This window comes from Thamnophis elegans, chromosome 3 (genome assembly GCF_009769535.1).
Source record: "Thamnophis elegans isolate rThaEle1 chromosome 3, rThaEle1.pri, whole genome shotgun sequence".
In the NCBI taxonomy this organism is placed as follows: domain Eukaryota; kingdom Metazoa; phylum Chordata; class Lepidosauria; order Squamata; family Colubridae; genus Thamnophis; species Thamnophis elegans.
The window spans coordinates 95266029-95279597 of record NC_045543.1 but is presented as its reverse complement, the minus strand read 5'-3'; the positions used below and the strand labels follow the sequence as shown (position 1 = coordinate 95279597).

The 13569-nt window shown below is 31.4% G+C and overlaps 1 protein-coding gene across 1 annotated transcript in view; it reads left to right on the top strand.

The window, feature by feature from the left end:
* The window catches only part of DMXL1 (Dmx like 1), an 80694-nt gene that overhangs the window by 52464 nt on the left and 14661 nt on the right, over nucleotides 1-13569 (top strand). The window contains exons 29-34 of the mRNA XM_032212789.1: nucleotides 6515-6687; nucleotides 7558-7691; nucleotides 8854-8939; nucleotides 9794-9995; nucleotides 12270-12387; nucleotides 12962-13024. Coding sequence (XP_032068680.1) covers nucleotides 6515-6687; nucleotides 7558-7691; nucleotides 8854-8939; nucleotides 9794-9995; nucleotides 12270-12387; nucleotides 12962-13024 — 776 coding nt within the window. The remainder of the gene's footprint in view (nucleotides 1-6514; nucleotides 6688-7557; nucleotides 7692-8853; nucleotides 8940-9793; nucleotides 9996-12269; nucleotides 12388-12961; nucleotides 13025-13569) is intronic.

Below are 13569 nucleotides of genomic sequence, written 5' to 3'. Positions count from 1 at the left end.
GGAAAAAAAATCCTAAAGAAGTTGGGAGAAAGATATATTATCTCTTGCTAGCTTGTTTAACAATGATAATATTAGAATTTTGTGTGGGGGAGAGAAACATCATAGAAGTAAAAGAAAAAACAGGCTCCAATATAGGAGGATTTCTATTAGTGCACATAACTTAATATTGTATATAATATGCCTATTGTCAAAAAATAATATCATACCTTTTCATTCATACCTATTTAGGGTAATACACTTCCCTATATTCAGGAATCTAGTGCAGCAGTAAATATTATATTCATAATTTTAATATAAGTAAAATTGTTGCCTTATGAATGTATAATGCATACATAAAGAATCCTAAATAGATTTGAAAAAAGTTCTGTATGGAAAATTAAAATCATTTTCTGTTTGTAACTGTAATGTTAATAACATATTGGTTGAACATTTTTTTAAAAAAATGTTGAAACATTTGTTTTCTATTATGTATGACAGCAATATTCTATCTAAGGGTAGTCTTATGTTTTCTCTCTTTGGCAGGTAGGCACTTCTCTATGCCTAGCCCACATCAGGTAGTAGTATTTTCTATGGAATGCGTGGGGTTTACCAAATCTCTAACAACCATCAGTACTCATAGTCCTACCAAACTTGCAGGCAAGATGCTAGCTTCAGTTCTAGGCATTTGAATATAGTGTTGATATGTGATGTGATCTTGCATAAAAAAGTAATAAAGCAAAAACAGTCTCTTTGTAAGTCATGATCTCTGATTTGTGGTTTATTATGTCAGAAAAATTAACCAAAATTTCAATTATTACAAATCACAGTTGGTTATTTTCATGCTAAATTAGTGTTAATAATGAAGGAAGACCATGACTTGCAATTATCAGAATATTTCAATATATTTGTGTCCATCAAGCTGTTTGTTTGTGTCACATGACTGTATGCATGTGGCTTTGAATTTTTATTAGTTTAGCATAAAAATATTTTTAATAAAAAATCATTTATTAATTGAAGATTAGTGTAGGCTAGCAAATAATAAAAACATAATGGCATTTACAAATGATAGGCTTATACAAATGATTTTATTTTGATTATAATATGTAATTAGCAAGTCTAACACCAAAAGATCTTAGTAGAGATCTCTAATCTACAATCTTGTATTGAATATTTTTAGTAAAGTAAAAATAATATTGTGAAATACGTACAGTTTCAACACTAAATGTATACATTTTAAATAGAAACTGATGTCAATTTTCTTTATGGGTTTAGATGAAGAAGTCAGGATGAAGGGAATAAAATTGATTTCAGTGTAATTCAGATAAAAGAAATTAATTGGTTAACAGATGTTTTGGACTGTTTTGGAGGAGAAGGCATAATTGATTTAAACATTTAATCTGGATTTGAAGTGTTGGTGGAATCTTTTTAAGGGTTTGTGTTTGGATAGAGACAAATAGAAAATTATATAACTTTTCAGAATAAACTGATATTACAAAAATGTATATTGATAGTACTCAAATTAAGACTACTATTGAGCCCAAAATTACTGTTGTTAAGTGAGATAGTTCTTAAGTGAGTTTTGCCCCATTTTACAACCTTCTCTGCCACTGTTGTTAAATGAATCACAGGAGTTGTTAAATTAATAAAATGATTGTTAAGTGAATCTGGCTTTCCCATTGACTTTGCTTGTTTTGCAAAAAGTGGTCATATACTCCTGAGACATGCAACCATTATAAATAAGAGCTAGTTGCCAAGCATCCAAATTTTAATCATATGAATGCTGCAATGGTCATAAGTGGGAAAAACGATAGTCACTTTTTTCAGTGCCATTATAATTTCGAATGATTACTAAACAAATGGTTGTAAGTCAAGCCCTACTTGTATATAGTTTCATTCTCTGGTTCGTTCAATGATTTAAACATTCTAAAATTGAGAATAAAAAGTATTCCTTTTAAGTGAGTTTATTATTTTGGGTTGCAAGATTGGTTAAGATGCATAGATGTAAGGACTGTGAATTCTAGGCCTGACTTAATCGTGAAAGCAAGCTAGATGATTTTGAGTCAGTCACACTGTGCCTTGTGCCGTGTCCTGGGTCATCGCACTCTCTTAGCCAACCCCACCTCACAGGATTGTGACAGGAGTATTAAGTATGTTTGCCATTTTGAGTGTGTGTGTGTGTGTGTGTGTGTGTGTATAGATGGATGGGTTGTTGGATGGAGGGATGGAAATAAATATTTTTCTATTAGTTACTTAAATTATTTGTAGTTAGCTATTATGTTTATGAAATATTTATGTAGTTAAAATATAACTATGGTAGGCATTAAAAGATAGACTTTTTAACGATTCCCAAGACATAAGTGTTGACTTTTAGTGTGCTAACGAGAAGAAATCACCAAATTAAAATGTACTATCTTATCCAAAATTTCAGCTTTGGAGAAAGTTGATATTACTATAGAGTTTATTTGATATGAAACCTAATTCTAATTATTTAGGAATATTATCTGGATTGTTAATGAATTAGCATTCTGGTTGTGTAGAATAACACAACCATGCTTAAGTTGAAACTGAGAATTTGTTGCTTTCATAGAATACTGGCCTAAATCTGCCAAAAGCAACCAGCCACTAGTACTGTCTTTACTAGTAGCACAGAATGCTGATGTGACACATGTTTGACTAAGGCTGGTAATCTAATGTACACCATTGCTGCTCCATATTGCTAAAAGGCGTTATATGAAAACTTCAGTCAACTAAAAGCATGATGGGCCCTGGGCCCAGTGCTGATGGGCCTATCTAATGATCAGAGCATGTAGAAGATCTACTTGGAGCATTCATTCATTAATGAATAAAATGAAAAGTATGCAATTGTGTATACAAGAAATGAGAAAGATTCAATAATCTAAACAAAAGTTGCCTGATCTTTAGGGGTGGATTTGATGAATGCATGTGAAAGTGTAAGTTTTATTCTTAAAATAAAGAGTTAAGATATATCTCAGAAAGTTTAAATTAGCATTATCTTGATTTGTGGATGCATGTGAAAATAGGAATTCAGAGGTTGGTGACAGTTGACTATTGAATAATACTAACGAAAGATCTCAGGATCAGAGTTATAATAGGTAATTAGATAAAAGTTAATAAAAAAAATTCATGGTGTGGCCTTGGTCTTATTTTATGTATGTGTGAACACCACACCTATGCCTGATGACTAGAAAAATGCCCTTTTCCATTATATAAAAGGAAAAGTAGCAAGAATGAATGCAAAAATTTTGGAAGTGTGCCTGAAAGGTGTTTGACAGAATTTTGTTTGAAAAGATACAGATGGTGACCATGAGCAATATTTTGGGAGTGAAATGAGGCTTTATTTTGTGGAGAGGATGCATAGATCATTTTTTTGTCCTTCAGCAATAATTGAAAAATATATTATGTTACTTGATTCAAAGAAAGTATGTGAATAAACCTGAAGATTTATGAGAATATGGACTGAAGATTGCTTGCTCAACTTGATAAGAATAATATGTGAAAAAAGTAAAGCATGCATAGGAATCATAGGAATGCTGAGTGAATGGTTCATTATTGTGGAAGGAAAGAAACAAGGATATGTGATGTCTCCCTGGTTGCATAATGCAATTGTGGATGAATAAATAAGGAATGTAGAAGCTTGTGCGCATATCAGAAGTGTATTGGGTGGAGTACGAATGTGTTTGTATTTTAGTATGTAATTTATGCCATGTTGTTGGCTGTAAACCCAAATAATTTGCAATACATGTTAGAATGTACAATGCAAGGAGGAACATGACTCTGAAAATTAATGTGTCAAACACCAAAGTAACTATGTTCGAAATAAAAATGGAATTAACAGTTGAAACAGTTGTAAATTTAATAAAAGAGACTCTGGAGAAAGAAAATTAGTTTGTATAACCTACAAAAATGTTTCCACCTTATTAAGGCCATTACCCTGCTATAGGCTTAAGCATTTTCATACTACCGGTCAGATGTTGCCAAAGGAATATACAGTGTCTTACTTCATGGAAACAATTATTGGGTGATTCTATGTAGATACTGTAGAGAAGTAGTGGTGAAACAAAATCAATATTCAGAATTCATTCAGGCAGTCTATATGACAAATAAATATTATACCAGTAATTAATTATAATGATTTATTACAAAGTGTATATTCATTATGGGTAAGTAGCTGTTCTCTGATTAGTTTAGCTATTATATTAATTCTTCAATTTATTTGATTGAAGTGCTAAAAAACAGACCTCTTTTGTACCCAGAAAACCTGTTTAAGTTCTAAAAGTTTTAAACAATTCAATAAAGTTTCAGGGAGGTCAGGTTTGAAATTTAAAAACATATAAAAATAGGCCATTGAATAGTTTAAATGTAAGAATAACACCTTTAAATGATAGCTTCCTCTTTGAAAACCTATATAAAATAATTTCCTGAGAATTAAATTGTAGTAAGAAAGAAAATATCATGGTAAAAATCTTTGTTTTATGTACATGAAAAATTTTAAATACGTTATTACCAAATAAATTAGCATGGATTCTGTATGAGTTGCATACCTTACTATTTTGTGAAATAAATAGGACATTTGTAAAAAGATGATAGATTACAGAAGGATACAGTATATTCAGATTTACAAATTATATTGCAAGCAAATATTTCAGTAATAATGCTACCTTTTAACTGGGAATATATATCCATTTAAATATTGCATATATACCATTCTTTCAAGTAAAAACAGTTTACAGAATAAATTTGTAGATCACTATATTTTTTGGAGTATAAAACGCACCTTTCCCCCCGCCCTAAAGAGCATGGAAATATTGGTGCGTCTTATACACTGAATACAGCCATTTTTTGGCCTCCCGAAGTCTGGCCCCTGCATCTCATTTTTGCCTTTTCTCAGCCCTGCTGAAGCCTGCAGAGTGCTCCTGGGGCGAGGGAGGACAAAAACTTACCTTTTCGAAATCTTGGTGCGTCTTATACACCGGTGTGTCTTATAGTCCGAAAAATACAGTACTTTTTTAAAAATCCACATTTTAATGTAATTCTATTTCTTCCCAATATATTAAAAAAAGTCATGCCATACCAAAATAATTCTGTGACATCATTCAATTAAAATTAGGTCAGCCTGTTTGGAATTTCAAATGGCTAAATGGAATGCATATTGTGATGACTGTTGCAACTTTCCATTGCAAGCTGTGGAATGCTCAAAATGTTGCTGCTTGTGCAAAACATGATACAGTTTATGGGTTTTGATACTAAGGGAGTGTCATTTCAGAATGCTTTTTAAATTATTTATATTTTAGTATTTGGAATAGTATTTGACTGAATTGGTTTGTGCAATCTCTGTAGGCTTGGGGCTCGGAAGTTTTTTCATCATCTGTTTTGTTTTGTCTTTTAGAAAGACAAAACATTTTGATTTCGCACATCCTTAATTCTTCCTCTCAAAATGACAGAGTCAAAGATCATGTCAAGTAAATATAGCACTGATCTGCAAGTACTTAAACCAAATTGTCATTTCAGGTGGTCATATGATTGTTATGGAAAGCTATTAACAGAATTCTTGGAAAGAAACATTTGCTTTAAGATAGATAGGTGTTACATTTGTACCACACACATTTTAAAAAACATTTTTGTCTTTGACAAAGATAAACCGTTCCACACCTTTATACCACAAGAGTTCTTGTAACTTCAAAATAAAATGGTAAACCATGTTTAAAGTGTATTTCTTAAAAAATAAAGTGGTATTTTCATTTTTTAATAATATGTTTAAAGTTGTTTGATAATTTTATAATTTATGGGTTAATAATATTGCCCGCTTAAATAGCAAATTTATTTCCTAATAGGGAAGATTGAATGGGAATTAGAGATAAACAGATTTTTTTTCAGTCTCTGTATCATGTAACATTTTGTTCAGCTTATTATTTGGTGCCTCCATTTCAATATAAGAGTAAGTTTTATTTTATTTAGTTGAAAAACTAACGTTCCATAGTAAGCAATGCATGTGCATGCTTGTTCTGGCTAAAAGACTTTCAACTGTAATATGTAATATTTGATATATCTTTAGCATTAAGGTAAGTGAGATTTTCATCTTTATATATTAAATAGTTTGATGACAACTATTTTGAAATAACATTTATTTTCAGTAGAAATGCTTATTACATAGACCTAATAGAGATCAGTGAAACTTATATACCCCTTATATGTTTATATTTTCTATTATAATGCATTTTTATAAAATTTAATATATATTTGTAGTATGAGCATTGAATATTTCCATTCTCAAGATTTATGCAAAAATAATGAATCATTCAAATTTTCTTGGAAACGTAACCAAAAAGTTACAAGTGGGAATAAAAGTTAGCCATGTTGTTTAATTGCAATAATGAAACATAACAGGCATTGATTGATTGTTTTTGTTTGTTTTTGTTATAATTAAGCAAGTAGGTTATAATTGATATGAAAGGTGAAGATATTATTTATTTGATAAGTTTCATTTCCTATAAAAATGAATGTAATTTTTTTGTAGCCTCTTCTCCTATAGATGATGGTGAGAAGCAAAATAAGCGGTTTAGACTGACATCAAAATCATCAAAAGAAAATTCACCTACTAATTTACCTGGAAAAGAACAAGATACTTCAATTTACAAAGAGAAATTTATTCCTCCTGAACTTAGTATTTGGGACTACTTTATAGCAAAGGTATTTTTATGTTGTTGGAAATAAAACTTGTCCTACTGTTCCTTCACAAATCTATCTCTGTCAGCTCCTTCTTCAAACTTGTGCACCTACAAATGATCATCTTTTCAAATAATATCCTACTCTCTGCTGAGATATATAAGGATTAATCTTGCATTCTTACATGTATATATCCTATAAATTTAATTACCGTATATACTCGAGTATAGGTCGGCCCGAATATAAGCCGAGGCACCTAATTTTACCACAAAAAACTGGAAAAGTTATTGACTCGAGTATAAGCCTAGGGTGGGAAATGCAGCAGCTACCGGTAAATTTCAAAAATAAAAATAGATACCAATAATGTTTTTGAATATTTATTTCAAAGAAAAACAGTAAACTAGCTCTGGGACATCGTTATGTGGCTGCTTGCCATAACAAGGAGGAGGTGGGACATCGTTGCAGAGTGGCAGGAGGGGGAGGAAGGGGAATCGTAAGACAGCCCTGCAGTACATTAGAACGTGAGGAGGGGGGATGGTGCGGTGCGCGCTGCGCAGCAAACTGACACAGAGGGAGGGGAAACTCACAGGGGCGCCGGGCCATTCACGAGCGTCACCCAACGGCATGGCCCCGCCCCTTTTTCTCCTCCATTTCGGGCAAATTTTTCACTGACTCGAGTATAAGCCGAGGCGGCTTTTTTCAGCCCAAAAAGTGGGCTGAAAAACTCGGCTTATACTTGAGTATATACGGTAATAAATATAATAATACCACCTTAGAAATGCATAAAATGCCAATTCAGTATAAAGGTAAGATAAAGGCTAGCATTTTTCTTACTCTGATAAGCAAAATAGTAACACTTCAACAATTTTTTCTTAATCTGTTTTCTTCTTTTAGCCATATCTTGCAGCATCCCAAACTAGATTTGAATATGATTCAGAAGAAAGTCAGGACAGCAGTGATGAAGATGAAGATGGAGCATTCTTATCAGATTCAAAACTTCAGGAACATTCTAACTCAAATTCATTTAGGTATAAGTTATTACTGACTTGTATCTATAGTTTTTTCTTTACACAATTCAACATGTAGGCATGTTTTCGTTCATTTTACATTAAGTCATGTATTGTATGATGCTACTAATTTAGAGTTTTCCCTGTCTTTTGGTTTTGACAGCAGACTAGTCAGAAGAAATCCCTCTAAAGCATTTGATAATTCACCAATGCATTATATATTTTCCTTGAATCCTGCAAATGAAACACATTATAGTATTCGCTAAAGAAAACTAGGGTGCAAAACTCAGGTTCTAGTTTAGCATAGGCATAAATTGCAATATATAATTGCAGAAGAAATTATATAATTCTTTACCAAAGCTATGATTTCTTAAAATTATTAATATATTGGTGTGACTTCCATCCCCTATTCCATGGATCAGACTAATGATTTATTAGAGTTAGGATTGGGCAAGAATTAAATAGACACTTTCAATAATTATACTTTAATGTATATTTTTTAAAATATATATATTAAAAATTTATAAAATAAAATAATTTCATTTGAAATAAAATTCAAAACAAATTTAAAACCACATTTTAAATGGGAAGGACAGAATGTCTTACATTTGCAGAATTCCTGAAATCTAGATTTAAATTTACATTTCTTTTGGATTAATATTTGTTCTATGCAGCATGAACTATAAAAAATCTAATCTTTACTGTCAGGTTTTCCAGAAAGAGCAAGTGTGAATAACTGACAGCAATCCAACTTTGTAGGTTCAAATAATAATAGAAAAAATACCTGGGTCCTTCCTAAAATTTGCATGTAAACTCATTTTTAGATTAGTAACTAAAAGTATATGGTGTGAATTAGATAGTCATTGTTCAAATCTTATCTCAGGAGTAGCCTTGCTTAATTATAATGTTTTATCCAAAGAACATTTGAACAGCTACTTTAAGTATATATGGGGAAGAAGATTGCAAAAGCATTATAATTAGGGTTAAATTTAAAATAAAATATTAATTATTTGTATCCTTTTTTTCTCTTAAAATGATTTTAGAATGCCTTGTAATAAATATGTTTAAGTTATAAGAGAAAAAGGAAAACAAGTATTAGCTAGATAGTTAAATACAAAATATTTTCGGTCCTCAGCAACATGCAAATTCCTGGAAAAACAATAACATATTTTTTGTTGTTTAGTTGGTCATTGATGCGCTTGGCTATGGTTCAGCTTGTTCTCCGTAACTTGAAAAGTTTCTACCCATTGGCTGGACATGATCTTACAGGTAATTAATATATTTTTGACCATTGTTGGACATTGTCTGTTTTTATATGTGCATATCTCTCCATTCATTTAAACTAGATGTACTGTATGCCAGATATTTTGAGTTAATGGGAAGTCTTTTATTAGTTGTGTCATTTGAAATGATCCAGTTTTGATTTGAAATATAATACCAAATTTGTAGTGCATGTTTTTCATCTGGGGATCTTTCAGAACGATAACAGCCAAAATGGAACTTTGTCAGTAAAATTCAGAACATCTGATATATGATATATGTATATGATAATAGATTGTAAGAATATATTAACTGCAGTCATTTAAATTCATATGTGCTGCCTATTTATTCTCTTATCAATTTCAGCAGACACTTTTCAGACACAACTGCCAATTCACAAACAGTTTCACAATTCATGCAGTGTGGGATGGGGTAGGTGAGATGAGGTGAGAAATAAGCATTTCTCCCTTTCTCTCAGCAATACTGCTGCAGATGGCGATGTTTCTAGTTCAAGAGCTGCTAGGAATTGGGTAAATTTATTTTTCTTTAGGACATTCTATTAATAGCTGATGCAGACAACCTCTGCATACTTAATGAGAAACTAGGTCCTATTTTAACTCAGTAAAATGTTTCTGTTTAGTCTGAAGAGTTCTTACATTGTTTTTCACTCAATAATATGTTTGCTAACTTCAATTTTGGATATTTACTTCTGAAGTTCTAAAGTTCACCTTAATGAGAAAACATGTCTAGTGTTATTAATGTTCTGAGAACAGCAACAGTTGTAAAAATTATGTAGTATAAAACATTCAGAGAATATAATATACTTTAAAGAAAATACTGAATAAAAAAATATCTGTCCTTAGAACTTCCAGTTTGTTCACCGTTATGCCATGCAGTTCTAAAGGCTCTTCAGCGGTGGGAGCAGGTTCTTCTCAGACGACTTGAAATGCATGGAGGTCCACCAGAAAACTTTATTTCTATTCACATTTTACAAGATGCCTCATCTTCAGGCCCTGCATTACTTCGCCACAAAGCTTTGCTAGAGCCAACAAACACTCCTTTCAAGTAAGGTTATACCTTGAACAGAATAAATTTTGTTACATTTCTTATCTACTATTTAGTGAAGTATATGGAATCACTTGGAAATGCTTATTTTTCATTCACAAATTCACAATTTAGCTCTGCCATTTGTACATTTTTTAACTTTTCATTGTCACAAATAATGCAACTTATTAAGCTTTGATTAAGTAACTAAAAGAAAACGTAAGAGTTATATCAAACTAGGGCCTTGAAAATGATAAGCAAGTTTTCCATCAAGAACAACCATGGGTACAGTTAAGAAGGAAAAATTGGCTTTGAGTTTCCATGACAAAACCTCCAAAAGGTTAATATGTTTTGAGTGATTCCCACAAGAAAAAAAAATAGATATTTTGGTGCAATTACTTTGGCTTACCAATATGCTCTCTCTCAGAATTTATAAATAAAATGTAGGACTTAATGTTTGCCAAGATTTATCAAGTTCTCTATTATTTCCTATTGTTTGCTCTGTGTTTGTGTATGAAAACACAGAGAGAGAGAGAGAGAGCCTGGAAACCAAAAATTGGCAAGGGTGGACGGGGCACATGTACAGGGGACACACATGCATGCAAGAAGGGAAAATGCATTGCGTTTTGGGGTTTCACGTGCACTTTGGGCACTCGGCACCAAAAAGGTTACCCATCACTGGTCTAGATATTCCCCCCCCCCTCCAAATCCAGGTATCTTTCCAGGTTTTAGTTTCTTTTATAATTCCACAAACTTCCCTTATTATATGTCTGTTCAAAAGCTGTGTTTCTCTGTAATCTTTAATAAATGTTACTTTGTTAACTATTTATCCATTTTCTTCAGGGAAATTACTTGTCCTTTATATAAATTAGAATCATTGATAAATTATTTTTTCATTTATGTTCACCTTATTATAACTTATTTTTCTTGTAATTTTAATATCATTTTATTTCCTTTTTCCTTTCATAATTGGTATTTTAGCATTTTCTTGATTTCTTGCAAACTCAATTTTTTTGAGTTTGTCTCATTCATTTTTATTTCTTCTTCTCTTACTGACAACATAGACAATTTTCTTTGTAAAACTTAAAATTTGTTGGGTAATAACTTGTGTTCTCTAGAAGCTTCTTTAATTCTTGGAAACTTCTTTAATTCTTGTGAATCTTTTAAAATTATGTACAGCAAAATAGATTACATCATGCTTTGGGTAACTTTTATATAGAAATATCAAGAAAAATATATAAAACAGCAGCAGCCATGTAAAGAAGGATGAGTTAAGAGCTAAAGGGATTAGTTCAGACTCTCTCAGTGAGCTTTCAACCACGGTGGCACAATGGTTAGAATGCAGTGTTGCCGGCTAATTCTGCTGCCTGCAAGTAATTTGATTCTCACCTGCTCAAGGTTGACTCAGCCTTCCATCTTTCTGAGGTTGGTAAAATGAGGACCCAGATTGTTGAGGGCAATATGCTGACTCTGTAAACCACTTATAGAGGGCTGTAAAGTATTGTGAAGCAGTACATAAGTTTAAGTGCTATTGCTATTTTAAGGATTAAATATGAGTTTTGTGGTCCTTACCCATTCTTTAACCACACTAATATTCTAAATATACTAATTTGAAACCTGAGTCATGCTTTCAACTTTAGCCATTAATCAATAGCTATCAGTAAAAAACAGCTGCTTGGGAAAACCAAGTTTTAATTATTTCTTCCCAAATATTCTGTGACCATTTACTTCTAAAACTGTCCAATAATTGCTATTAATGCGAGCTGAACAGAAAAGATGAAGATTATGTATGTTGCCTTATAAAATATATTATTTGAGTAACTTTCTTCAGTCTCGCAACCATCCATCATTCCATGTTATAAATTCATCATATCACATATGCAAACCTTTTTGCAGTTTCTCAGTAAAATGATTCAGTATGATTAGCAAACTTTACCTATGTTCTACTTATTACAACTATAGAAATTATTTTTAGAATAATAAAATAGATGATGTACTATATAATATCAGATATGTTTTACTTATACTCATGCCATTTTCTTACTATGCCTGAGAAATATTTGCAATAGGTATCTTCAACCTAAATGTCATCGCTCTCTAAAATGCTAACAATTTTACTAAAGAAGCGTGTACATAGCAAAATGCCTGTTAGAATGAAGCAGTTATTGTTTCTCATTAAACTTGCTGATTTTACCATTTTCTGCTTTGTCAATATGTATACTAATGTATATCAAATTCATCACTTGCTATTTGTTTGAAATTATATCACATGTTAAAAATGATTCTCATTTTTAGATCCAAAAGTCATTATGCATTATCCGTAAAAAGACTTTGGCAGTACCTTGTTAAACAAGAAATGGTCCAAGAAACCTTCATCAGTAACATATTTGCCAAAAGAAAGTGTTTAAATGAGGTTAGTGTTTATATTTATGTAGAAATTTAAATCCATTAATTGCAATTTAATTAAGCTAATATTTCTTTTCAAATTTAAAATTTTACTACTATTCTATAGAAATAAATTCCAAAACATTTCCCCTAGGATTCTAGTAATGGAAAAGGCGAAGGTATTGCACATAACTATTTGCATTCCTCTATGGTTTATTGAATCATTGGATTGTATTACTAAATATTAAAAAGAAATATTTATCACTTTAGCTATCTCTATAACATGATATAAAATAATATATGGTTGATTACTTTGCTGTTCTCATGCATTATCTTCTAGGCTTATTCCAAGTAAACTAATTAACCTTCAGAAAACACCAATAATAATTTTGTCAGCCAGGCCCCTTACCTTTTTTCATAGCTACTGTACATACAAAACTATGATTAATAGTTTAATCTTGACTCTTTAGGTGTAATATTTGAGCTTTTCAAAAAAAAGGATTCTACTATATATGCTCACCTTGTATATTGTTTCATATTATTAACCTATAAATTTTTCATGTAGTTCTTTTTGTTGTTATTGTTTTTCCTTTTGGATTTAGTCATTAGAAGACCAGTCTGAATTTACCAAAACTAGTTCAGGAGAAGAATCAGGAGTCAATAAGGTATGTATCATAATAATAAATGTATACTAATTATCCTAAAACATTTTCTAGAAAATATTTTATTTCCTCATATGTAAGATATTAACCAAACCAAATTTGTTAAAATCTACAATCAACTGGCTTTTTAATCTAAGCAGTATACTAGTGTACAGGTATTCCTTGACGTACCATTCATTTAGTGACCTTTCAAAGTTACAATGGCACTAAAAAAAGTGACTTTTGACCAGTTATCACATTTATGACCATTGCAGCATTCCCATCATCATATGATGAAAATTCAGGTGCTTGGCAACTAGCATGTATTTATGACAGTTGCACTGTCATGTGATCATTATTTGTAACCTCCTCAGCTGGCTTCCTACAAGCTAAGTTAATGGAGAAAGCTACATTTGCTTAACAACCATTTGATTCACAGTGATTCACTTTACAAAAACGGCAAAAAAGTTTGTAAAATGGGGTACAATTCACTTAACTGTCTTGCTTAGTATTGCTTAATTTTGGGCTCAATTGTTGTAAGTTGAGGAATACCTTTACAGAATTGTACA